The sequence below is a fragment of the Nipponia nippon genome, unplaced genomic scaffold (genome assembly GCF_047370975.1).
Source record: "Nipponia nippon isolate SJK-2023a ecotype South Korea unplaced genomic scaffold, ASM4737097v1 scaffold_10, whole genome shotgun sequence".
Lineage (NCBI taxonomy): Eukaryota > Metazoa > Chordata > Aves > Pelecaniformes > Threskiornithidae > Nipponia > Nipponia nippon.
The window spans coordinates 35,179,403-35,205,262 of record NW_028262291.1 but is presented as its reverse complement, the minus strand read 5'-3'; the positions used below and the strand labels follow the sequence as shown (position 1 = coordinate 35,205,262).

The window sequence follows — 25,860 nt, the reverse complement described above, 5'->3', positions numbered from 1 at the left end:
CTAAGACAAAACACATTTCCAATAAGAATCTGTTTGATGGCATCAAATGTCATTTATAAATAAAGACAATTAAGCAAGTAGTGCATTTACAGTTAAATTTAAATCATACTAGAGACACAAAACTGAAGGAGATCAAACAATGACTGTAAATAGCACTACATAAATTTAGAGATGGGTGGGTAATCAAAGATGGTTTGTTTGTTGGTTTAAGATGGCAAACACCATAATATATAGGAGAAAAATGATCAGGAAGCTCAACTCTACAGAGGAAAATGAGAGCATATGCAAGACGGTCACGAGTGGTGTTTCCCAGGGCTCAGTGTTGGGGCCGGTCCTGTTCAATATCTTCATTGATGATCTGGATGAGGGGATTGAATGCACCCTCAGTAAGTTTGCAGATAACACCAAGTTGGGTGGAAGTGTCGATCTGCTGGAGGGTAGGAAGGCCCTACAGAGGGACCTGGACAGGCTGGATTGTTGGGCCGGGGCCAACTGTATGAGGTTCAACAAGGCCAAGTGCTGAGTCCTGCACTTCGATCACAACAACCCCATGCAACGCTACAGGCTGGGGGAGGAGTGGCTGGAGAGCTGCCTGGTGGAAAAGGACCTGGGGGTGTTGGTTGACAGCCGCCTGAACATGAGCCAGCAGTGTGCTCAGGTGGCCGAGAGGGCCAATGGCATCCTGGCTTGTATCAGGAATAGTGTGGCCAGCAGGACCAGGGAGGTGATAGTGCCCCTGTACTCAGCACTGGTGAGGCCGCACCTCGAGTACTGTGTTCAGTGTTGGGCCCCTCACTACAAGAAGGACATCGAGGTGCTGGAGCGTGTCCAGAGGAGGGCAACGAAGCTGGTGAAGGGTCTAGAGAACAAGTCTCACGAGGAACAGCTGAGGGAGCTGGGGTTGTTTAGTGTGGAGAAGAGGAGGCTGAGGGGAGACCTTATTGCTCTCTACAACTACCTGAAAGGAGGTTGTAGCGAGGTGGGGGTCGGTTTCTTCTCCCAAGTAACAAGCAATAGGACAAGAGGGAACGACCTCAAGCTGCGCCAGGGGAAGTTTAGGTTGGATATTAGGAAAAACTTCTCACCAAAAGGGTGGTCAAGCACTGGAACAGGCTGCCCAGGGAAGTGGTTGAGTCTCCATCCCCAGAGGTATTTAAAGGACGGGTAGATGTGGCACATAGGGACATGGTTTAGTGGTGGACTTGGCAGTGCTAGGTTAATGGTTGGACTTGATGATCTTAAGGGTCTTTTCCAACCTTAACAATTCTATGATTCTAAGACATTGGGAAAAAGAATGGGAACAAATATAGTGGTTAGAGGGAAAAAAATAAAAGACAAAAGGCTTCCTTTGTTCAAAATTAGCTGAGAGAAGTACAAGAAGGGAGATCCTTCTCAGTTTTCTCCTACGCATTCTGGGGCAAAAGATTAGCAGAGTCATCATCTTAACTGGAAACTCTCTACATTTTGGGAGAAGGAGGATCAGTACATTGAATTGACAGAGAATTTGATCATTCTTATCTAAAAACCCATTATGTTTAAAACAGGTCTCATTGCAGGTATTAAATTGCAGCAATGATTTCTCATACACAGTATCAATGCATAACTAATACTTATGATGCAAGTTGGCAGTGTTATTTAACATCATATGAATACAGCTCAATTTAACTGGCTCCAACATCTACATAAATATTATCTTAATAATTTTCCATATAAACTAGAAGCATTGTTACGATTTTAACTGATTAATGTTTTAATATAATTTAGTATTAAAAATTTAATATTTACTTTCTGAAGGAATAATTAGAAAGTGGTACATCTCAACCTTATTTAGATAAGTTGTCCTTCTTCCCTTTATTTGGTGCAACGAAATATGCGTTATGAAAGTATTTTATTACACAAGTTCTACTTTTATGGACAAACATATGCTTATTCAGAAACCAGCCACTACATGATATTACGTGAATTGAAATAAAGATGTTTGCTCTTTTTATGTTACTGCACATCATATTAGAAGAACCTAGAAGGCCTATCAATGCACAAAGTAGAGTAGTTAAACAATATGGCTATGTTCCTGTTGTCAAAGTATTGGCAATTAATTTCTGCACACACTGTGATTGAAAACCATATTACAGGATTGTCTAGTTGACAAATTACTCTCCAAATATATGGTAGGACTTTATCTTGCTCTCTTCTTCCCTTTAAAGGGGATGAAAGGAATTGTGGTAGAAGTCAGAAACAAATTATTCTTTTCTGCAAGTTGCCTAATAAAGACTCAGGATCAGGTGCATTGAATTCAGGGAAAAAAGCTGGAATAAAATTATGTATAACAACAAACCCCCTCATCATCCTAATGCAGGGTAAACAATGAAATGGTTTGGGAGACTTTCTCCAGCACTAAACAATAATTTATTTTATCCTGAGGTTTTCTTCCCTACAGATATACATTACTCTGCATCAAGAAGATAAGAATCATGCCTTTTGGAGTAAGTTCCTGCAGGTAATTAAAGCTCTTGACAACATTGATGTATTTACTACTTTGTATTTTTATTCTTCACTATCTACACCAATTGCTCACCTTCTTGCAAAGTTCAGCTAGTCCAATAACAGAATATGTGTAATTTCATATTATTTAATATAAAAAAGACCTCAATAATTAACAATCACATACTGCGTTTGGCCACTAAATTGAATAAACTTGTGAAAAAATAATTCCTGGAGATGTACAGACATCTGATGATAAATTTAAATTTAAGACTAGGCAAACTAGATTTAGCTTGTGTTTTAAAAGTACTTACTGCAAGTAAGCAGACTTTTTTTTGAAGTAGGTATCAGTATCTCAGTCATGCTAAGAGGTAACACTATTTACACACATGTGTCTGTATACAAACAATTATATGCATATATGTTCAATATGCATTTGAAATATTCTTGAATTTACATACCAAAACCCCAAAACAGGCGTCTGTGGCTAGATTTTGGCAGGAAAGAATCAGCTTCCAGTGTAAGACATTTGAAATAAACACACATACAGCCAGCAAAGGTGAAACTATCTTACTTAACAGCTTGCTTGGATGTGCATTTAAATCTACTATCTGCCATGAAGAAATTCAACACATCATCAAACGTGCTACTGGATTATCGCAAATGGCCAACTAGTAGAAGCCACAATTGAAAATTAACTACATTTATTATTCTTTCTATATAAAATTCTTTTCATTAATGCTCAGCAACACGCATTTGGCAGCTGAACATTTTTTTTGAAGCAGCAGTTAACAATGCAATTCACAAAACAAAGATAAGCTCAATGGTTTCCAGGAAACTGAAAGATGAAAGAATGTGGAGAGAGTCAGCCATGGTTTCAAATGAAGAACAAGTGAACTAAGGTCAAACTAAAACCTGAAAGAAATTCAGCAAGGGCCCAGAAACCACGGTACAGATACATTTCAGTTGGATTGAAATTTCACAATGCATTTCAACAATGAATACAATACATTCTTTGGTATATTAATTCACTGGGGACAATTTTTTCAAAATAAAGGAGGAACTCAGATTCCAAAGGCCTTAGTTTCATTACTTCAAGCATAATACTTAGCAGATTTTCTGGTTCTTGTATCGATTGTAAAGTACGTTAAAGTCTTATCTTCCAGCCTTGTTGTGTGTGCTCAGTCCCAGACTTAGCTGAAAACATGAAGTGTCACAGCACACAAGGTAAGGTGTAGTGGAGGAATCCATAAATGTTAAAATTTCAGAAGCCAGCACCTACTAAATAGCCTGCTCCACAAACCTGATGAATATATTCCTCCTCCTTGAAGAGAAGGTCAGAGTAAAGCTACCATTATGTGAATCCATTTGAATAATTCATTTTGCAGTAGTGGAAGAAGTATGCATTCTATCATATATTAAAAAAAATTATGAATAAAGTTACCTTTATACCTACTGTAAATTACCCCTTAACACACAGAGCTAAATTCTGCTTAGTTAAACTATCCATAATTTAGGAATAGGAAACAAAAGCAAACAAATAAAAGAAATGGCAACAACAAGAAGAGATTTTATCTGAAGGATTTTTTAAAATATATTTTAAAAAGTCATTTCTCAGACATTAAATTTGTAAACTACTATATTTTAAAATTATAAAGCCCAGTATAACTGTGCATTCAGAAATAACATTCCTAACTGCTGACAAATCATCTCCTCTACTCAGAGCAGAGAATTTATTTCCAATTTTACACAGTGAATTACAGTGGTTTAGGAAAGAGTAAAGAAGAAATTTAAATGCAATGTGAATTTTAAACAGACAATTTAATTAGCTAAGCTAGAAAAATAACTGGATATTAAAAGCTGCACATCTGGAATCTTGCCAAATGTGAGAGGCAATCTCTCATAACCTGTATTTTATACCACAGAAATGACAAAGTTTTCACCAGTAATAATATCCCCTAGAATCATGCCTAGGCATTCTTCCTCTGACATACAGTGAAGAGTGCCACCTATTGAATAACAAACAGTATTTCCAGAAATAATTATTCTGGAAACATGCCATCTACATACTGCCCCCCTCAACCCAAGCATTCAGTTTAGTTTTTCATCACACAGTTTCCTCACGGAGAGCAGTTTTGCTGCTAACATTGTTACAGAATTGATTGCCAAAATATTACTTTGATAGAGAAACAAGGTGCTCAATCCACACTGCATAAGAGTTACCTGATTTTTAGACATTCCCACACCAAATAAGAAAAATTTTATTCAATTATGTATGTTGCATCAGAAGGAGATACCATGCTGTTTTGTCCAATCTTCTCTAGGAATAACTGTATTTTACAGAAATAAGATTAGAAGGTATCAAGGACAAAAACTAACAAAAAAAAAAAAAAGCAGTATTTTCTGAAGGCTGTTCTTTGTTCACACAAAAAAGTGTGCATTTTCTATATATTTTATTTTACTGTTAGAAGGAAAAACCTGCTTTAATACAAAGTTGAATACTCCTTTATTTACACTGGCAACCAAAGTATCTCGCAGAAGGCCTAATACACAAATATCTCATATCCACATGCTATGATCTCAGAGTCATGTTACAGAGCAGCAATGGATAAGAAGGCACAGTATGTCCCCCTGAAAAGGTCTTACCAGGTGCTGCATAGCACACAGCAATTCTAGTCTGGCCATGAGTTACACATTGGTACAGAGAACATATTCTATGCTTATAAAGCCTGTAAACAGCCCATAGATTTAGAGTTCTAAATACACACAATCTAACCAAGGAAAAATGTGTGGTATGTTGCAAGTCTGCATGTAATGTGATACCAAACAACACTGCTATGACCCAACCAAGACTTGGAATTGACTCACTTATATACAAAATATTTGAATGACTCAGCAGCCCACTGCATTTCCCAGGCCTGCTGTAGACTATCACACAGTTCCCAGACGCACTTCCTCATATTGTGTTTGCCTCATGAACAAGGTCAGTAGTGACAAAAAGTGATATAAAGGTCAATGACTAGGAAAACATGACAATATGCACTTATTTTATCTGTTTACCCATTAACCTATTCAATACACTGAAGTTCCTCCATTTGCCTCCCATCTTTTAACTGTCTAACAGAACAGTGTATTAAAATGAAGTTCTGTTATTGATTTGGTACTGTGAACAGATAAGAACAAAATATGCTGCCTTATTGTAGTGACACACACACACAAGTAAACAGCCTCTAAAGCAATCACTGCCTCCTTGTCCAAAGTCTTTGTTCCCATACTCCATAAGTATATAAAATTAACTGACATCAGGAAGAATGTGTCAATTGTTAGCCTTTTTTTTTTCCCCCCAAACTAAAGACTGGTCTGCATGTAGTTATATCGAAATTAGCTTTAAATCTGCTAGAAGTCTGATTATATTGGCTGTGCAGTTCCAGCACTGCCAGCATAAACCCTGCACATGTAGATAGTGCTGAAGTTTTTGCAATTGTAGCAACAGTGCTATCAGTAATTGAGAGTATACCACTGCGGTTATGCTGCTATCTGAATCACAAAGCTTTTGATCTGCACTGGAGATCCCTTTTTGAGGGCAATAAAAGATAACTGGAACAGTATTTGTCCTAACTCTGATTACTGCAGAAGGTAAGCCTATAAGACCTCCGCAAGCCAAAGGTAGACTACATGGATTTTTGGTCTGGCACAACAAACTCCTATATCAGTGTTTTTATGACTACATGAAAAACACTAAAATCAGCTACACACAAGAAACAAACTTCTACAATGCACAGCCATGAAAAAATACTATTTTTCCTTCAAAGTAGTGATAATAAAGAAAGATTACCACCTGAGAAATGCATAAAAATTCTTGATCCTTTTCCTTGTAGAATCAAAAAAAATCATTAAACTGGGGAGGGGGCATGTCAGGAGGTCTCTAGCCCAACCTCATGCTCAAAGAAGGGTCAGCTGTGAGATCAGATCAAATGCCTTATGGCTTTGTGCAGTCAAGTCTGCAAAATTTTCAAGGATGGAGATTTTACAGTCTCTCCAGGAAACCTGCTTCCAATTTTTAATTAGCCTCAGAGGTATTTTTTTTTCTTTAAATCCAGTTGGAACCTCCATATTTCAATTTATGAATATTGCCTCTTGCTCTCTCACCATGTAACTCAGGAAAGATACTACAGCTCTGTCTTCTCTGTAACATCCTCTTTGCTACTGAAAAGCTACTGTTAGGTCTGCCTGAGCCATCTCTTCTCCAGGTTAAACAAACCAAGTCTCCTCAGCCTCACAGGTCAAGTGCTTTGGCCCCAAATCATCTCAGTGGTCCTCTGCTGAACTTGCTCAGGTGTGTCAACACCTTCCTTTCTTTACTGGGGAGCCCAAAACTGGATGCAATACTCTAGACACAGTAACAGGTAAAGGGGAGTAATTACTTCCCTTAACCTATTGGCCATGCTCATGCTGATACAGCTAAGTACACTGTTTACCTTCATCACTGCAGGGCACAGTGCTGCCTCATGTGCAGTCTATTGTCCACAATCACGCCAGGTCCTTTTCAGCAGGGCTGCTCTCTGGCCAGCCAGGCTCACCTTGCACCGTTAGAGGGAGTTATTCCTCTCTAATGCAGAACACTGCACTTGTCCTTGATGAATTTCACACAGTTCCTGCCAGCTCACTCCTCCAGCCTAACTCCCAGTGAGTGGCAGCCCTGCCCTCCAGCTTAGAGAGCAGATCTAGTCATTTCATCCAAGGCAGCAATCAGGTTGGTCAAGCATGACTTACCCTTGGTAAATCCATGCTCGCTATTCCCAGTCACCACCTTCTTCATTTGCACACCTCTTTTATGTCAGTTACCTATACTGATGCCTCTTGTTAATATACCAAAATACTTGGGGTTTCCTAGTAAAAATTGAGCTTCATCAGGCTACCCATGCCAGCTGTCATCTCACCACAGTTTCTCGTACACTACTGTACTAGTTTTTCTTGTCCGCATTGCATATTCTATGGAGGAACAAAAGCTTTCTCATCTCAAAGCAGAAAAATAACACTAAAAAAAGATGTTAAAAACTTAAAAATATGCATATATATTTAGGTTTTAACTGCTACTGCCAGCTCAGTAATGCAGTAATGTTCTTTTGAGTCTTCAGCAGTTTCATTCCTGACTTCACCTGAGCAAGGCAAACTTTCAAAGTTTTGTACAAAGTTATTAAAAAAAAAAAAAACAAAAAAACTAACAAAAAAAAAAACAAAACAAAAAACCCCAAACAAACAAAAAACCCCAAACAAACAAAAAACCCCAAACAAACAAACAAACAAAACAAACCCGGGAAGATATTTTCTTCCTGTTCTCTTAAGAAGATCTATGAGAGATCCAACATAAAAACAAATACCAACATTAGTTTTCAGGCCAAACAAATGACAACTGCATCATCTTAGGATTCTCCTTTTGAATTTGTCTGTTTTTTAATGTTTTATATATTTTCTCCCTAACTCTCTTCTGTATAGGCTGCTTTGTAGCTCTTTCAGCACAGATAAAACAGCATGTTTACAATGTATATTTAAAAACGAGTAAAAGGATCCCTGAAGACCTTAAAGTTAAATTTCCTTATTGTAACTTGAGAGTAATATAATAAATTATACTCACTGAAAAAGAAAAGAATAGTAATATATTACTTGAGAGAGGCACATAAGTTTTGGTTTCTTAGTCCTGGCTCTACGACTTAGAAATAAACATAATTTCTGCCTATTAGGTTAACAATAGGATCCTCTTGGATTTTAAGTTGCCTTTTCCCTAGCCGCTTTTAATCAAAGTAGTAATAAGGATGAGATGTGATGTACTTATTCTAAAACAGCAATGACTTTTTACTACCATTTTACTTACCTGCTCCTATTTTAAAGGCCCTTGCACCTATGAAATTCATGTATTAAATGAAAATGAAGTGAATTCAGCAAAACTAAATCACACAATAACTTAGTGTATACAACATTCCCACCAGACCTGGTCCTTCAAAGAACACTGAATTATGTGTGGCATAAAAAAAAATCCTTTGGGGATGTATTTATATATGATTCTTTATACTATCCCCCTCTGGGAAGGAAGAGAGGAGAATAATTTCTTTCACTTTGAAAGACACTGTGTTAATGGGAAACATGCATTATGACTGAAAAATATGTTTCCCAGATTAATAAAAATTATTTGAGACTTTTGCTTATATATTTCTTCGGGGATTCCTTCAAGAATTTACACAAGGTTGCAGGATTTTATTTTATTTTAAGACACATGGAATGATAAATCTCCACAGTTTTCAAACTGAGGGGGAAAAATATGACAAAAATAGGAGACTTACAGGACTTCCCTCTAGGGATTTCAGCTGATGATCTATTTCTTTCAGACGATTTTGTTGATCACGTTGCTCCTTATTGTCTCGCAGAACCTTTTCACCTGGAACTGCTTCTAGGCTTCTGTTTGCATAAACCAGAGACTCCTGACAAAGGAAGAATAAGCAGAAATTAAACACATGACTTCATATTGCTTCAAAGCAAGACGAGTGTTCTTTTGATTTCTATCAGGAAAACAGGGAAATGTTTACAATAATGTGTCAATTTCAAATTTGGCAAATGCGTAAGTTTCATTATATGCATTTTCAAATACAACAACTAAAGATCAGGTTGGACTTATTTCAATAAAAGAATTCCTCCCCTTCGCATTTTAAGAGGAATTTCTTAGTCTCCAGAGCTAACACTTTGATGCTTAAATTCTACTATAACAATAAAAATGCACTGAGAACTGGGGAGACTGAATGAAGGGTTCAAAGCTTGCTCCTATTAACCATACTGGGATGAGAATTAGGCCAGAAGATCTCAACTGAAATGACTGTAGGTTTTGTTTACTAGGTATCACGGTAAATGAGAAATAACCATCTCTCTGTAAGTCAGAGTTAGATGCACAACCATTACTAAAGATTTGGGTTACAGATTCTCACATCCTTCAGTAGCTTTGGATCAGATTCTGAAGTTTGTATTAGTCCTGAATACATTCAAGGTTCAATATTACATGTAATTTAGATCACTAAGAATGACAAGTATTGGCAAAACAGCAAAGTTATGTTGTAATCAGAAAAAAACAGGGCTTTCTCTTGCAAACCAAGAGGAACTCAAGGAATCCAAATAACAGTAGAGGGAAAAAAACCCCAAAACAACAAAAAACAACAAAAAACTCCCTGTTAGTCAATTCAACCCAAAGGAACATGAGCAACCATTTAATAAAAACATACTCTATTCATTCTTATTTTCAGAAGCAGCTCAAGCAATCTTAATAAACACACACAAAAAAAATAATTTCAAGTAGCATGTCTAATTGGAAAGAAAAACAACCTTTGCAATTTAACATTCAACGGAAAATTTCTCCACTATAATACATAAAAAAAATCACAAGCATCTGTAAACAACTTTTTCTAAACATCAAACGAATCTATGAGTTCTGACATTTAAAGCAAACTATTAATTGCTTGAAAATAAACTTATTTTAACACAGTACAAATCTTTGAATATGTATTTACAATCAGCAATAGCTGGCAGGACCACAATACTAGTAAATTTTCCTATAACACGGAGAGATGTAAACAGCACTATCTGTAAATGACTAGAATCTCCCCAAACTGGACTGAAGTTTAATGTGGGCTACCTAAAGCCAAATTCTTAATATTGAGTGTCTAAAGCTAGGCTTCTAAATACAGAGAGAATTTTTTTAATTAAATAAGTTGTCCAATGGCAAGAAATCTGCATGACTGGCATCGATACAGAACATAAAAAACCAAAGGACCTATTTAAACTGGTGTTTATTGATAGACGAAACAAGGATATGACCTTTGTATCTGCAATATAAATACAGAGTTGGCAAAGCAGCTCAAAGTATAACACCTGAAGCTCCCTCTAATGAAAGGAATTGCTTTTACGTGGCTTTGTTCGTCCAGCGATTTTAATACAAGTGAAATTGTTCATGGAAAGGCAGGGAAGAAGATGATGGCATCATATCTCTCTCTTTTTTTTTTTTTTTTTTTTTTTAAGTCATAGCTATTTCTTCAATTACATTTCTAAATCCAATCTTTTGATCTGTGCATATATAGAGACATTGCCATGTGAGCAGTTAGTGCTCAGCATGGATCAGAGCTGCAGTTATGATTTGTTTTAAAAAGCAATGTTATGAGTAGACCTATAAGAATATGCAACTAGTGGTACTGAGAAGTCACTAAATACTATATTATACTTCCCAGTATTTTATTTTGGGGGTTGTATGCATGGACTACTGGTTGATATTTTTATGTGAACTCAGCCTTCAATGAAGAACAGAGCTCAAACTGCAAACAGCATCTCTGAAAATATTATTGCTGCAATACCACCTAAATTTAAAAAGGTGACAGTGAAAGGAGTCATGAAATAAAAAAAAAGTTACTACGTTCAAATTTTTTATTTTCTTTTCCATACACATTTCTGAAGCATAGCTTTATGCAGATCTCCGACTTAGTCTTTCAAATAGTTTCAGGCATACATGTTTCATTTTTGCAGACAGCTCAGCTGCTGCAAGCCCTAATGAGCAACCTCTTCAAACTTTAGGAAAATTATGTATTGTAAGTTATTTTTGCTTTTATCACACTCAGTATGATTTTAAGCCTGGTTGCTTCTCTAGTAAGACAATATTGTTCCTTCAAAATAAATTCTTAAGTAGGATAAGCATGACGACTTTATTCTCCATAAACTTCTCTTGAATATTTATCTCTGCCATGATACCTAACCAATTCTTATCACAGAGTACTGCTGCATAAAACTTGAACTATGAACGTTTGCCAGAAAACAGAAGTAAAAAAGTACTTCTTTCAACATTTCTCCAACATCAACTGATATAACTCTATTTAGATGAGATGGTAAAAAAAATTGTTACTATTTACTCTGTCTTTGGTGAGCATGATTTTGCACATTTTCCTTTTTTCCAAGCTAAAGAATGTCTCTGTGTAAGTCACTGCTTGCACAGAAGCCATTCTACACTGCTGTGCGTTCTGGTAACCAGTTTTCCATTTTTTCTGTACTGGTTATGAGACCCAGGGACCACAACTGCATAACAGTCAAGCTATATGGTGCACTACAGATGTGTACAGCAGCATGGTGGTATTTTCTGTTTCATTCTGTATTCCTTTCATAATTGTTCCTAGTAATCTATTTGATATCTGACCACTATGGAGCATTAAGCAGCTGCTTTCACAGTAGTTCTTACAGTCTCATTCCTCCCATCCCTGAGCAGTAACTGATCAGAACTCATACCATATGAGCAAAGTTAATACTTTTCCCCACTTACTAATTTTTTAATGGTTTTCTCAATATATCATGAAATGGTAGGAAGTATTATATCATGGAGAACATTTCATTGGCAATGTTTCAAATGCTTCAAAACATTTTATGTTTCAATTATATACCACGTGTAGGTAGAAGTCCATTTGAGATTAATAAAGATCTAAAAATCTTAAAGATAAGGTAGAAAAGAAACTGTTAGATATGTTACACAAGGGAAGATATAAGTACTTAGCAACAGCCAAAGCTGTAACGATCATAACGCAAAACAAATATTCAGTATTTGAAATGGCTAAAATTATTTGTTGCACTCCCTTTTCTCCAAAATTCTATAAATAAATAAAAACAAAATCCCACCTAATGAAAGATATTAGTGTCATACAATCTTCTTGAGCCACAAAACCAGCTGATCAGCTTATTAACCTGCTTCTAACCCTGCCCTGAATTAGAGATATTTGTCAAAACCACCTGTTTTGGTGAAGTGCAGGCACAGAGCATAGGCTATTGAAGAGCTGATTAATTGAAACATTACCGTATCTTCAGAATTTTTTATCATCTTGAGTATTTATTTAGTTTTAAACTATTAACTATAGTCTACTGCTATAATTGAAAAATGGAATATTTTTCTGATAAAAGAAACCCAATTAGGTATGAAAAAACTCATCAAGGTGATACACAACATTAAAGTAATTATCTTTATAAGACAATCAAGCAGACAGATATTATTGTTTCTTTAAACACCGTCTCCATTTCCTTTTATTTTCAGGTAGTTTTCCAGTTTTTCAAGCTGGTAACTACTCATCACACAAAGTCTTACACTTCATATTCTTCATCCTACCATTGTCCTGTCTCTTCCAGGATTACATTCAACTTACTTGTTCTTCCCCAAAAATATTAAGTAAGACAGAAGCATTTTTAAATATTTAATTAAGTTGGCACCAGAACAAAGAAATGTTTCAGAGAGAAATACACTTCTGATGAGAAACATTTCCATGTAAAACAGAACATTAGTCATGGAAAAGCAATCTGAATCCAGCTGGACTCATTGCACAAAAAGATGAATCTGTATGCTCCTCTGTAACAGCTCAGCTATGGTACTGTAGGATAATTAAAGCCAGTTGTTAAAGATTTCAGAGCCAGAGCATAGATCCTGTATCCTGCCAAAGTATCTGCCAGCGGCAGAAAGCAGCTCTCCCATTGAGCCAGTGGTGATTAAGTGTTTGCATTTTGAAAGTTATATCTAATGCAATTCTTGGAAGAAAAGAATGTGCAGCTTTATGATATGCAACTCCAAACTAATTTTGGTTTAATTACTTCTAAAATTCTAAAAGAAAATCCAAGCAGATGATTTACACACTAACAATTTTTCCCAAGGTCCCCATCACTAATGCATTATACCCTACTCAACCACAACATATGAAATCCACATCTCATGGAAATCAGAAAGAATTTCAGCACTGATTTTTAGAAGAAAGATTAATGTCACTGAAATCAGCCTCTTCTCCAAAGGAAAGGACATTCATGTTCCCAATCAGATTTACGTCCCGTAACAAGTAGACTCATTCAAAATAAATTCTGTCCGTTCAGGTTTTTTTTTAGCCCTGTCCTGGCACCTTAATTTAAAAAACAAACTTTAAAAAAAACCAGACTCCTAAGAAACAAATATTGCAGTGCATTCAAATTTGCATTGCATAGCATCTGTGTCAACATCTTTATCTAGCAATAAAGTTTACAGAATTGACCTCAGTTATGGGAGAAGTAGTGACACAATCTAAGCTGAAACTCTGAATAAAAGAAATCAATAGAAACTTAACTGAGACTTCAACTGTATCAGATTATCACTATCAGTTTTGAATACTACAGATCCCCAGTCTCACCAACAAATATTTTGTCTCTCACAACGTTTAGCAAATATGTGTGAGGATTAACAAATCAGGTAATTCCTGCGTATTTGATTCACTCTATTAGTAAGTTAAATGTGTCCCACTTCTAACTGGTTAGAGGATAACAGCCTTCCAGTGCTGATAGCTAGTTTACTTCCTCATTTAGTTGCTGCAGTCAGCTGAAGAAGCAACTGAAAATCTTGTCATGAAACACTTGAAATTAAACCCAAGAAGGGGCAGACAACTGGAACTCTTACTGCCTTTGTCTTGCATGTTGCATTCATGCTAATATATAACAAAACAAGATCTTCTTTTAGCGAAAGCATCATTCAATTAGTTTCTTCAGACCCTTTCTGGGTAGGTATCAGTTGCCTTTGATCAGGTTCCAAAAGACATTCAGTACAAAGAATTCTGATATTGCTCTGTGATCCACCTATTTTCTGAGATCAGAAGTGATGCTTCAAGAATAATAACAAGTTTTTAAAAAGCAAATTCATTAAAATTTCCAGTTTATAACAATATTAGGGGATATTGATTGTGATAAACAAGGCAGTTTTAAAAATACCATGAGCAGCAATGAACTTACAGCAACTACTTGTAAAAAAAAAGTCATTTTTTCATGCCTTTTGACAGGAAGCTCTTTAAACTCAAAATAATCACGAATTTCTCAATTACTGCTGCATGTTACTTCCTGGTTTTTTTGAAAAAGCAACTGTTAAAGGAATTTGAAAACAGAAGGTGTTAAGAATGCACTCACATAACCAAATTCAGAACTTGACCTGTTGTTATTGCTCTGTGTATGAATTGAAGAGTGATTATTTCCCTACCAAAACAAAAATAACCATAACCACAAACATAGGACTAAAGACTAGATCTGGTACGAAGCTTCCACAGTAAGCAGTCAAGTTACTGGAAGTTGAGACAACTACTTTTTCCTCCACTTACCATAAAAAAAAATTTAGCAGCTGAAATTCTAGGTAAATATAAACAACCCTAGTCATGTCACTGTGCCAGATACAATCAGATTGCACCTACCAAATCAGGCTTCATGAAGCCTGACACTAACTTGCCTAAAGTCTGGATCACAATGCAACTAAGGCAGCCACTGTCCTCAGCAGCTCTGGACACACAGAGAAGCAGGAATGAAGGCACCTAGGGGATTTTGGAGTCAACCGTGAAAACACTGGGAAATCACGACACGTCTGGAATTAGCTAGGTGCAGAGTGGTATGGTTTGCTTTTGTTGTGCCTTTTGTTGTGTTGGGTTTTTTTAATTCGTTTTGGATTTATGCAATTAGTGTCCTTTTAAGTCCAGTTTTAAATAATTAAAGCCTCCTACTCACTTCAACTTATATTTATTCTGTTTATTCTTTCTCTAAATTTATAAAACCACCTTTAAATAGTCCCATACTTTGGTAGCTTTCATTGAAATGACTCACATGTTTAAGTTTATCTGAACAAAACAAAAAATGACAAATGGAATCCTGTAAGTGTTTCCTGGAACTACAATGTCTAAAAACCTTTTATATTCTGCAAAACAAAGTTGAAGTTACTGGGTAACAACTGCATTTGCATACGTGATTACCCACTAGAGGGAGTCACTGTTTCACACATTAAATCCCAGCTGCTGAATCATCAACATCAAAATGCCACTCCTCTGGAACTGTCAGAGCAACAGAAAATACTACTATAGGTAAAACAAAGCCTGAAGTTTCTGAAGTTCAGAAAGAAATCAATACAAAAAAATGACATTAAAGTGTTCTCCAGAAAAAGAAATAAAAAAAAAAAAAAAATCACACAGTTGTTTTAGCCATTCAAAGAGATGTTTCTCATACACTGGTAACTGACAACACAGTTTTGCCCATGTACACTCTTACAGAGCCTCTGATATACCTGTTCTGGCTACAAACTGTAAATTTTACAGAAGTAAACAAGTTTTGTGCAAATTAGGGCAAAACAGGAATTATGGCATTTTATGTTGTATTTCTCCAATTATTTTGGGGCATGGGATAAATTGGAGTCTTCTATGTACAAAATTCAAACAATCATTTCTCAAGGCTGAGACCCTGAAGGTTCTTAATACTGCTGGCAAGGGAAAAAAGACAAAGGCCATTAAAAACAAGGGACATACAATTTCAATCGATTTTCTACAGTCTTTAACATTGCTTATCAGTAATTGCTTTATCTTTCAGATCATAAATTAAGAGGCACTTTTGGAATCCTGAGCTAAGAAGAAACCTAATTCTAATTCCCAAAGATGAATTATCATGGGTAACGTGTTACTATGCTGACAAAACCACTGAGGACCTCACACAGTTAAAAAAGTCTGAGTTACCAATTCCTGCATATGAAATTTCTTGTTGAAAGTGTGGAATCAACAAATGTTAAAAACAAGACAGTCCTTGAATTATATACCACTCAAAATAGCAACATACTATTTTTCCGTATGATTTCTACACCCAAAGATTTCACTTCATTCTTTAACACATATACTTTGAGAACAAATAGAAGATAACTAAAGAAAAATGCAAAAAATACAAATACAGACGCATGCTGTATTTTCATTTACATCAGATCTCAACGCACACTTCAAACAAGAAATCTGCAACATAAGGTCTGTTCTGTAATATACCTGATAAATCTGGCTTGGAGGTTTTGAGCAAGAGCTGGAAATCACAGAAAAATCACCGTCAGATAGCAGTACTTGAAGCTTAATATCTATCTCATTTAGGTGATGAAATTCCATCGGTTCAGGTGTGTACCCTTCTCCTGGTGCTAGATAGCCAGATACATCCTCCTATTTAAAGATACAGAAAATATTTAATCCTCATTCCCAAAGGAAAGAGACTTTAAAGGCAGTCACACATTAAGTGTATTTATTTTTCAAATAAACTGTTCTTAAGAATAAAATGTAAGATTTCATCCATCTCAGTATATAGCTGAAATCTGCCAATATTCATGTACCAAGTACACTCAAAAGCAGATATGGACAGAACAATTAGAGGCATACATTTTTCATTTTTAAATATAACCAAGCAGCAACTAAAATGGACTTGAAAAAGTATATATGTCATTTTATTTTTAGAAAGCACATGCAGCTACATATATTGTTAAAATGTAAGAGCAAAAAAGGTGTTGTGTTAACCTAAACAGACTTCTGCTACTATTTTACTTATTTCTATAAAAGTCCAAAGCCTGTGTCCTCACTGACTAGCCACTCAGAAGCCTGAAATAAAATTGCTTAAAACCAGATGCCTCACCTCCATGCCAGCTGGCCAAAGAGCAATCAGACAGCTCCCAAGTTCCCCATCCATTCTTCTGAAGGTTATACAACTCCCTTGATCAAGTTCTCTTTATGCCTAAGAGAAGCGCTTTAGATAGCTAACCCCTTTTCCTTAATGATGCATCTCACTTTATAGCCTCTTAGCCAAGTTAGTCAAACCTTTAACAGTCTCACGCCATGCCATGCCTATCGCAGCTCCCTTCCATGGATGCAAACTCTTCCCTTGTTGCAGTTTCTGTATTTGATCAATATAGCAGTCCCAACTCCCTTTTGAAGGAATAATTGCTTTTCACAGTCTAACTTGCATATAGATCTTGCTGTCCAGTGCTGCACAGCAAGCATCACTTTATGATGCCACTGACATGAAAACCAACTTTAGGAGTGTTGTGCTCCTTTGCAAGACAGTGCAGAGGATAGAGATGAAGAGGAAAGCGTCTGGCAGATGTAGATCCACCAGTCCTAAGAGAGAAAACACAAAGAACATGCTCTAAGCTCACATTTTCAATGTTAATATTGAAGTGGAAAAGCACAGCCCTCAGAAACTGCGCTAGGACTGTCCTCAACATCATCCTAAATCACTTCTGTTACGCCTTGCATCTCAGCACTCCTTGTTTGCACACTTGTTCTGGAGACACCGTATTACAGCTTAAGTCCAAGGAACTGTATGGAGTTGACCATATAGCAAACTTGAGACAGCAAGATATTTTTTGCTTTTTTAAAAGACAAATGCAAGTCAACAGGCATAAAAATGAGAGATTCTCAGCTACACTGAGCACACCTTGTCAAACTCCCTCAATGAACTTGCATCTCAAAGTCTGGCAGCAAATGCAGAGAGACATCTATTCTGGTACACACTCAATCACACCTCCACAGCAGCACATTAGAAGTCCAAATAAAGTGGAACACAATACACTACTCTCTACTGTCCTCTAAAGGAAGCGGAAGCAACAGACTCCTGTGCAAGTCAAAGAAGGAAATACAGTTAGCAGCTATGTTTAAAAGGACAACCACTTTCCATCCAATAAGGAGTGAAAAAGAGAGAAAACCTGACCAAAACCAGGCTTGGGATGAAACTGCAGAGGCTGATGCCATGGCAGAAACCACCTGGAGCCAAATCTCAAAATGAGGGTATGTGACACTTGGCAATGCATCACCAAAGAAGAAAATAAGGCATCCACAGGAAAGCAAAGGAACTGCTCTGAGATGAGTATCTGCCAACCTTCTAGAGCCCCAGTATATTATCACAGAAACACTGGGAGAGACAGGGAGCTCAGACTTCTTTTCCTGATTATGATTTAGATGACTTTTTCTTCTTGATAGAAGTAACACCTGACTAACCAATATGAATATGTGCTCCTAGTACAGACAGTTGCATATGATGAGTGAGCTTGGCCCATCTAACCCAAACAAATGAGCTCATATTCACAAACAGATGCAGGTTCTCCACAGCAAGCTGGTACTCCTGTCTAACACTCAGGGAAGCAAGTCTGCACAACCACCATTCACTGGGAATGACACTAGCAGGTTACATCTCTGTCCTGACCCCAAAGAAATACCACGTATGACCTTAGAAGGACAGGGCAGGGATGTGGGGGAGGACATGAGTGTATTGCTGGTTTCCTTTCTGTTTCCTAACAGAAGAAGGCCAGCACCTTGCCCTAAGACTTCAACATCTGTCTTGCAAGGGATTCATGTCCACCACTCCTTTACAGCTTCCAGATTAGTCCTCTGGCTATTCAAGCGGCCGCATCCGCACAAGAGGAGGAAATATCAGCTTCCAGTTACAATACCACTGCTATGAGGTCATCCCTGGTTCATCCCCATTACCCTAAAGCACACTGGTTGCAAAAAGAAAAAAAGCATACCCCAAACCCTGTTGTAAATTACCTCCATACTAAATTAAAAAAAAAAAAAGTCATCTCTTTTGTGAAACAAAATCAGTTCTTCTAATGCTTTCTGATACAAGTATGATGACACAACTAGTAAGCTTGACCAGACATGACCTGACTCTAGAAGAGCCACTCAAAAATGTCTCTAGCAGCTTGCCAACTTTGTGGAAGCATCTGTTCAGGTGAGACAGTGACCATCACAACATGTGGTACTACACCTGTGCCATGTTAACCACGCCCTAATCCGACATTGAAGAGAACAGTGCAAACACACAGAAATGGCTCTCCAGGAGTCAGTTAAGCTGCAACTGGGCTCATTAGCTGCAGCTCAGTGTCTGTATCCCATGCTCTAAGTATCCAAATTACTTCAGTAGTCGCTTTACTCCAGGGTTAAATGGACTCACACATTCTCTTTTGTATTTTCAAGATGGCTTTGCTTGGAAAATAAGCTGCTGTCCTGTCAATGTTTCCTATGCGTTAACTCAGAACAATACTTTTATAACGGCACAGTCAGTGCTTATTTCTGTGGAACATCTGAAACAAATTATACCCCTGCAGCTTTGACAATTGGATTAGCATGAACATGTACTTCTAAAATATTTTAAATACTCATAAAACACTTTTTTAAAAAAGTGAGAAGTGCTGTTTGGATATTTGACATACTTAGTAGTACAAATCAAATGAAGTTACCTAATCCACATTACACTATACAGAGGAATTCATACAGCGTAGCCAGCTCTGCCTTGATTGATAACCTCCAAACCATTACTTCAGCCAATGTGGTTGCACCAGCTTTATAAAAGTCAGAATGAAATAAGATGAAAGTGGCCATCAGCTGGACAGTTACCTGGGCCAGCTTGAAGCAGCCTAGATTACTCATTAGCTGATAATTTCCTCATGATCTTTGTTATAAAGCAGCCAGAGGATATGCCTCACCCATAATATCGTTCAAATGTGGAAGAGGAAGAATCCATCTCCAGACTAGACAGGTTTAAGTAACTATTATCCTTTCTTTTATTCTACTTTGGCAGTAGATTTAGGAGCTGTTTTGTTTAAAAAGATTATCTAGTACAAACTAGACTAACCCACAAATTACCATTCCCATTCTTGTCCATTGTATCAAGAACATAGAGCAACACACGTCCTGCGTAGTGATCTATTTAATATCTGATATAAAGAGTAAAATCTCTACAGATACATGCCCACATGACAGTGACATGTGCCAAATACAAAATTTGGAAAAATGGTATACTTTTCCATTGCCTTGATGCCTTGAGAATTGGTGCAAAAAAGGTACACATTGCTAGTCAGTATTTGCATTAGCTATTCTGCATAAATGCCTCTACATTTTGTGAAAGACACTAGCTTAAAGTAAGAGAAAACCCAATAACTACGTATTGTGAGAGACAACTTTTGCAATCAGTAAAATAATAAATTCTAAAAAAAAAAAAAACAAGCCACTATTCTCTAGGCCAGAAAGCTATGATGTTTACTAACAGAAAGCTGTTTCAATCTTTGAACCTTGAATCTTTTCCTAAATGCACAGATGAAAGATTCATTAAATAATGATCCAGTGAGCTTTAAGTTTGTTCTTCTAACATGCAAACAAATTAGGAGTACAATAAAAATCAACTCTCCTAACCAGTAGATCAACTTTAGACCAAACAGTCTTCCACTGCATTTTTTTAATCCTAACTATGTCAGTTAAGTCAAACATCTCTGTGCAACGTCATTAACTGATGAGTATTTTACACAGATAAACAGGTCAATCTGCAAGCTCAGTGTTCATGCCCGAAAAAATTAAATAAGCTTTACATGTAAAGCGAGGGAACAAATGTCAGGTCAACAGGAAGACTGGTGCAATTTTACAAAAGTTGAAGTTTTTAATCTCATGAACACAAGCACTGAGTGTGGCCAACAGTTTTAAACCTTTGCATACCAATGATCAGCAAAGGTTATGTTTTCTGTGCTTGTACTTTAGCTTACTAACTGTGAAAGAACAGTTACTGTTAAAATACTGCACATTTATATAATCTTAGTCATTTGTGCATCAGGTTTACCTGACTGATATGGACTCCTTCACTTATATTTGCCCCACAAAGCTCTGAAAATGCCAAAACATGGTGTATTTACTAGTTTCCCTAGAGTAAAGAGAAGTTTTGGCCCACAGACCGAAAGAGTTTCGACCTAGAAATCACAATGAAGTTGGGTAAATTACAGATTTGTTTACTGTCACAAACCATGGGTAGGTTAGTTCTCTGTTTCCATAACCAGTTGGATTCAGATGAAGAAAATCCTGAGCTCATCTCCTTATCCTATATCCTGAAACTGTAATTTATAAAGATGGATTTTAGACACATTTTAGAAAAGAGTAATGAAGAGCATCACCTCTTGGATGTCTTCACCACCTTATTAGAAAATAACTCAAAGTAAAATATGGGAAGAGAGAATAAAAAAAAAATATTGCTTTTGTTTCTTTCTCTCACATATAAGTTGTTCTTTAACCTACTGAAAAATAATTTACTCCAGATCATTCTTAGCTGTATAAATTAAACAGAAATGGGACCTTGGATATATTTTGTTCATTTTACACAAAGTTCACATCTTTCTTCTTAGGTACTGTCATTCGGTGTATACTTATAAATGTTGTGAGAAAGTTCATAACATTACTACAGACTTAACATAATGTACATTTTAATGTAAAACAAATTAGAAAGGTCACCTAATTTCTTTACACAAAGCAAGCATTTTCCCAATATTTCTTCTTATTTATTAAAATGCAGTTTTCTTGAAGCGTTACGTCAAGTTTACATAGTTTGAGGATGTTCATTCTATAAAAACACATATCTTTAGCATGTTTAATACCATCCATACTTGAAAAGTACTGTAAGTTCCTAGTATGATTCATTTTTCAAACCAAAATTTATCTTCCCATCCTAGCAGCCTTAGGATTACTTCTGTAAAACAACAGAGCCCCGGAGAACTCCTTCACTGTGACATTCCCCTCAAAGCAGTAAGAAATAAAGGCCATCTCCTAGTAACACAGAGATCAAAAGACTATTTGACATCTTCGCGTTACTGGGAATCATTTTGTGGCAGACTCTCCTAGAAGCAGTGATTGGTGGGAGAAACACTTTTTTACTCTCCACGAGGAAAGGTATTTCTATCTACTTCAGCTCTTGCTATCCACTGCAGTGTACTTCAGCAGACCTTGCCTGTATAGTTTTCAGACAGAGTGAGTTGAAAGCCACACAAAGATGTTGTGTTATCTTCCTAAATGGACACACAGGCTTCATCAATGTACATTTCCCCAGTTGCTGCATTCTGAAGTTCATGTCCTCAAAAAACGCTCGGGAGTTTCTTTTTAAGTAGTTGCTGGCCGTTCTACCAGAAACTACAGCACTAGCCACTCAGATTGATAGGCAGTCACTTCAGATTTTATGCAGAGAAAATAGGTCATCTTCTCTGACTGTGCTTCTAAGGCTCCTTCCACCTGTGTCTAACTTTTCTGTTAAGTTCTGCTGTTTTTCTGAAGGCAGGCGTGTCCAAGAGTTACTAAAATGGACAAAGCAGCCAATGAAAATTCATTCTTGCAGACAAAGCCAATTGGATTTGTCCAGCTTTTCTCTCATATCTCAGTAGGTTACTCCATGGTAAGACTAAAACCAAATCAAATTTAGATCTACTGTACAAATAAGCCAAATACAATAGGACAGTACAAATTAAAGTTGCCATACCTCAAGACTTTGCAATTCAATTCCATCTTCTAAGTCTTTCAATAGTTCAATTAACCTTTTCCTTTCTCCCTCAAGCATAACAATCTGGTTTCCCGAATCCTTTGCTAGCTGAAATATTTACAAAAAGAATAAATAAATAAACTTTAGAACTCCATTAGCTCAAACAGCACCAAAACGAAGTTTTTAAACTCTGTGAAACTAACATCCAAATCTTCCTTATTGCCATAATACAAATTACCGCTCTCTCAGAAAAATCTAGCAGCCTACATATAATAAATTGATAATCTTATAACAGTTTTCGACATAGAGGGGGGAGCAGATATTTTTCGTTGGATGAAAAATCATTATAGCTACTAGGTCTTCACAGAAAAAAAAGCATGAAAATCAAGGCATCTATTTCCTGACAGAAAGAAATCTTCTGTAAGTAAGGGTCCCATGCAGGCTATACATGAACAACCTGCATACCTATTCCTTATCTACGCATAAGAATATCTTCCTTTAACTTAACAGTAAATACATTTAAAGAAAGTCTTAGGAGATATTTGCCCTCAAAACAAGCTACATCCAGGCACAAACAGAACAATTCAGTTTCCAGTACTCTTTAGCAGTATTATCATAGAAGCAGTATTATCCCCACCAATATGAGTATCCACGGTGCGAACTGTCTTATACAGCACTCTGCCATAAACAACAATTTTTAACAGAAAGATTTTTTTTTCATTTATGCCTAATTAGCTTTTAATGTTCATGATAAAGAAACCCAATTGTCTCCAGAAGTACTTATAAACTACTTTTTAGTTAACATTTAAGAATTGTTAGTGATTTTATGCTTTAATGCTTACCTGAATGTTCTTTTTAATGAAATCCTGATTGTTTCTACTTTTGCTATGCATTTTTTCTGCTTGATTAAGAAATTCATTTGTTTCTATTTCACTTGGATAATCTGAAGCTTGAGGAAGAAAAGTTGCTAAGTTATGGTCATTCCTTTTCTGATTCAATGCGAGCTGTAGTAACAGCAACCCCTTTTAAATATTTAACAAACATATAAAGTGGATAAACTTTTGTTTTCATTATTTATATAAACTATATTGCTATATTTAAAACATAACTATTGTCAAAATCTAATCTCATTTTTAAGCTTTTATTATATGAGATCGTTCAATGTTGGGAACGCTAAAATACTTTCGGATTTCTGACCTCAAAAATGTTAAACATGGCAGCTTTAAAAGCCACGGCATTCCTTCAAACCCTATCATTGTTTCAGTTTTATCATCAGTACAAAACCAGACAATATTTTTTTATAAAACCACAGAACTATTTGGACACATATCAAGTACATTTTTTAAAAATAAAACAGCTGAAGAACAGATGATATAGTTGATATTATTATAACACAGCTTATAAAACAAATTTTGTTTAAAAATAAAGCTGGTGGTAGAGCTCTAAAGCTATTAAACAAACTGCTACATGATATTCTGACATCACACATACTTTTTTTCAGCAATGGGTTTCTATCCATCATACAAAAATGGGCACATATTCTGTTTTTCAGAGAATTTTACCAGTTCTAAAACAAAAATTCCTTTAGGAACAGCAAATATTTATCATATTAAATAACAAGTCTAAGCAAATATAACCAACTTCTAGGTCTCAAAAACTACTTCAAAAGTAGGCATAGTACTTTTGGCTTTTCTGGAAAGTAGAGATTTCAAAAATGGGTGGGCTATTTGCCTATAAAAAAAACTCAATTTAACATGTTAGATAATAGAAGATAGGCTATGGAAGTTCACATGGAAGTAACTTTTTTTCAGAGCGAGTAGACTGACAGCAAACTCCCAAAGATATGAAATAAATTCCATGCATCCTTTTACACACTATGGACAAAAAACTGCAACATTCTCACCAATCAGATGTACTCTCAAATTGCAAGTAAACCTTAAAGGACTGAGATGTTGGATCTGACCAAGGAAACCCTGTCACAGTTCAAATGCACAACTGTTCACTGAAAGCATCCCAATCTCTCTTTAACATTATGAGGTAACATCTTGAATCTATCAAGGAACTGGATCATATAAGAATTTACCAATCTATATAAACATAAGTTTTATCCTGAAATGAGCAAAACACACCAAACACCAACATAACACGCAACATACATGAATCGTTACTTTCAAGCTACATCTTTCTCTAACTGTAGAATAAGCATTTTTGAGAGGGAACCATCATACAGAACATCTCAGAACATTCAAGTAAAGAAGGGACAGATATGGATCACTAGGACAAGGAATACACTGAAGATTGCCATGGGTAAGTAAAAGAGAGACTGCAGCTCAACAAATTTTGCATAAAAGTTTTGGTAGATTTGGTACAAATTTCAAAGATTTGGTACAAATCTTGATAAGACTGTTAAAGTAATACTATAAAACTATTACATACATTCTTCTTCACAAGTTAAGCTCCTCTTGTTCAGGGTCTCCCTTTATGACAACTGTTACACAGAAATCCAAAAGCAATCAAAACAGTAAGTCTTAGCTATTCAGAAACCGTATCAAAAGCCTCCAGCAGAAATAGTAAAAGTCATTTAAGTATTTTATTGCTCATAAGTAGTAAGTGATCTCTATTTCATGCATTCCCAAACTAAAAGAATGTAGGATATCTCAAAATAGTGCAAGCAACAGCAACTCCCAACAATGCCTGTACCGCGAGCTTTAGAAGTCATTGCTGTCCTGAATACCGGTCATGAAACCCGCCATTGCTATTCAAGAACACTCCAGCACAACTGAGAAAGCGTGAAGGTGGAAGCATAAGGGTCAAGATTCATTTTAAGGGAGGAATGAAGACACATGGTAGGAAGGCAGAGAAATCAAAAGCACAGCACTGTTCCAACCCAGTGTGGAGAAACATTTAGCAACACAAAGTTAAGGCCACGTACTTGTGGACTAAGACAAGTGATAAAATGATACGGGAGCTGAGGTCCAGGTTTGAAAAGTTTTGAGTGTGACTGCCTGTTTTAAAAGTGCAGAGATTCTGCTGCCATCAATGCTCCAACCTTGAGGAACATCCATTTATTATACCCTTGACATCTTAGGCAGTCACCAGGATGATAGATTCTACTGTTTACATAGAATGGTAGATGACAAAGAAATAAACAATTGCAGCTGATAGCAAAGGCAGCTGAAACTATTCTTCTTAGGTCATAACACATGAGAAGTTACTCAACCATACAAATTCAAATTTCAAATAAGGAAAGAAGAG

General features: G+C 36.3%; 1 protein-coding gene across 5 annotated transcripts in view; it reads right to left on the bottom strand.

Annotated features, from left to right (window-relative positions):
* FSIP1 (fibrous sheath interacting protein 1) overlaps window positions 1-25,860 on the bottom strand; it is a 90,975-nt gene that overhangs the window by 53,649 nt on the left and 11,466 nt on the right. For 4 of the 5 annotated variants that reach the window (XM_087746807.1, XM_087746806.1, XM_087746808.1 and 1 more), the window contains exons 8-11: window positions 23,448-23,554; window positions 22,606-22,713; window positions 16,329-16,493; window positions 8,820-8,957 (exon numbers count right to left, since the gene is read on the bottom strand). In XM_087746807.1, coding sequence (XP_087602933.1) covers window positions 8,820-8,957; window positions 16,329-16,493; window positions 22,606-22,713; window positions 23,448-23,554 — 518 coding nt within the window. The remainder of the gene's footprint in view (window positions 1-8,819; window positions 8,958-16,328; window positions 16,494-22,605; window positions 22,714-23,447; window positions 23,555-25,860) is intronic. The other variant, XM_087746809.1, reaches the window with a different exon arrangement.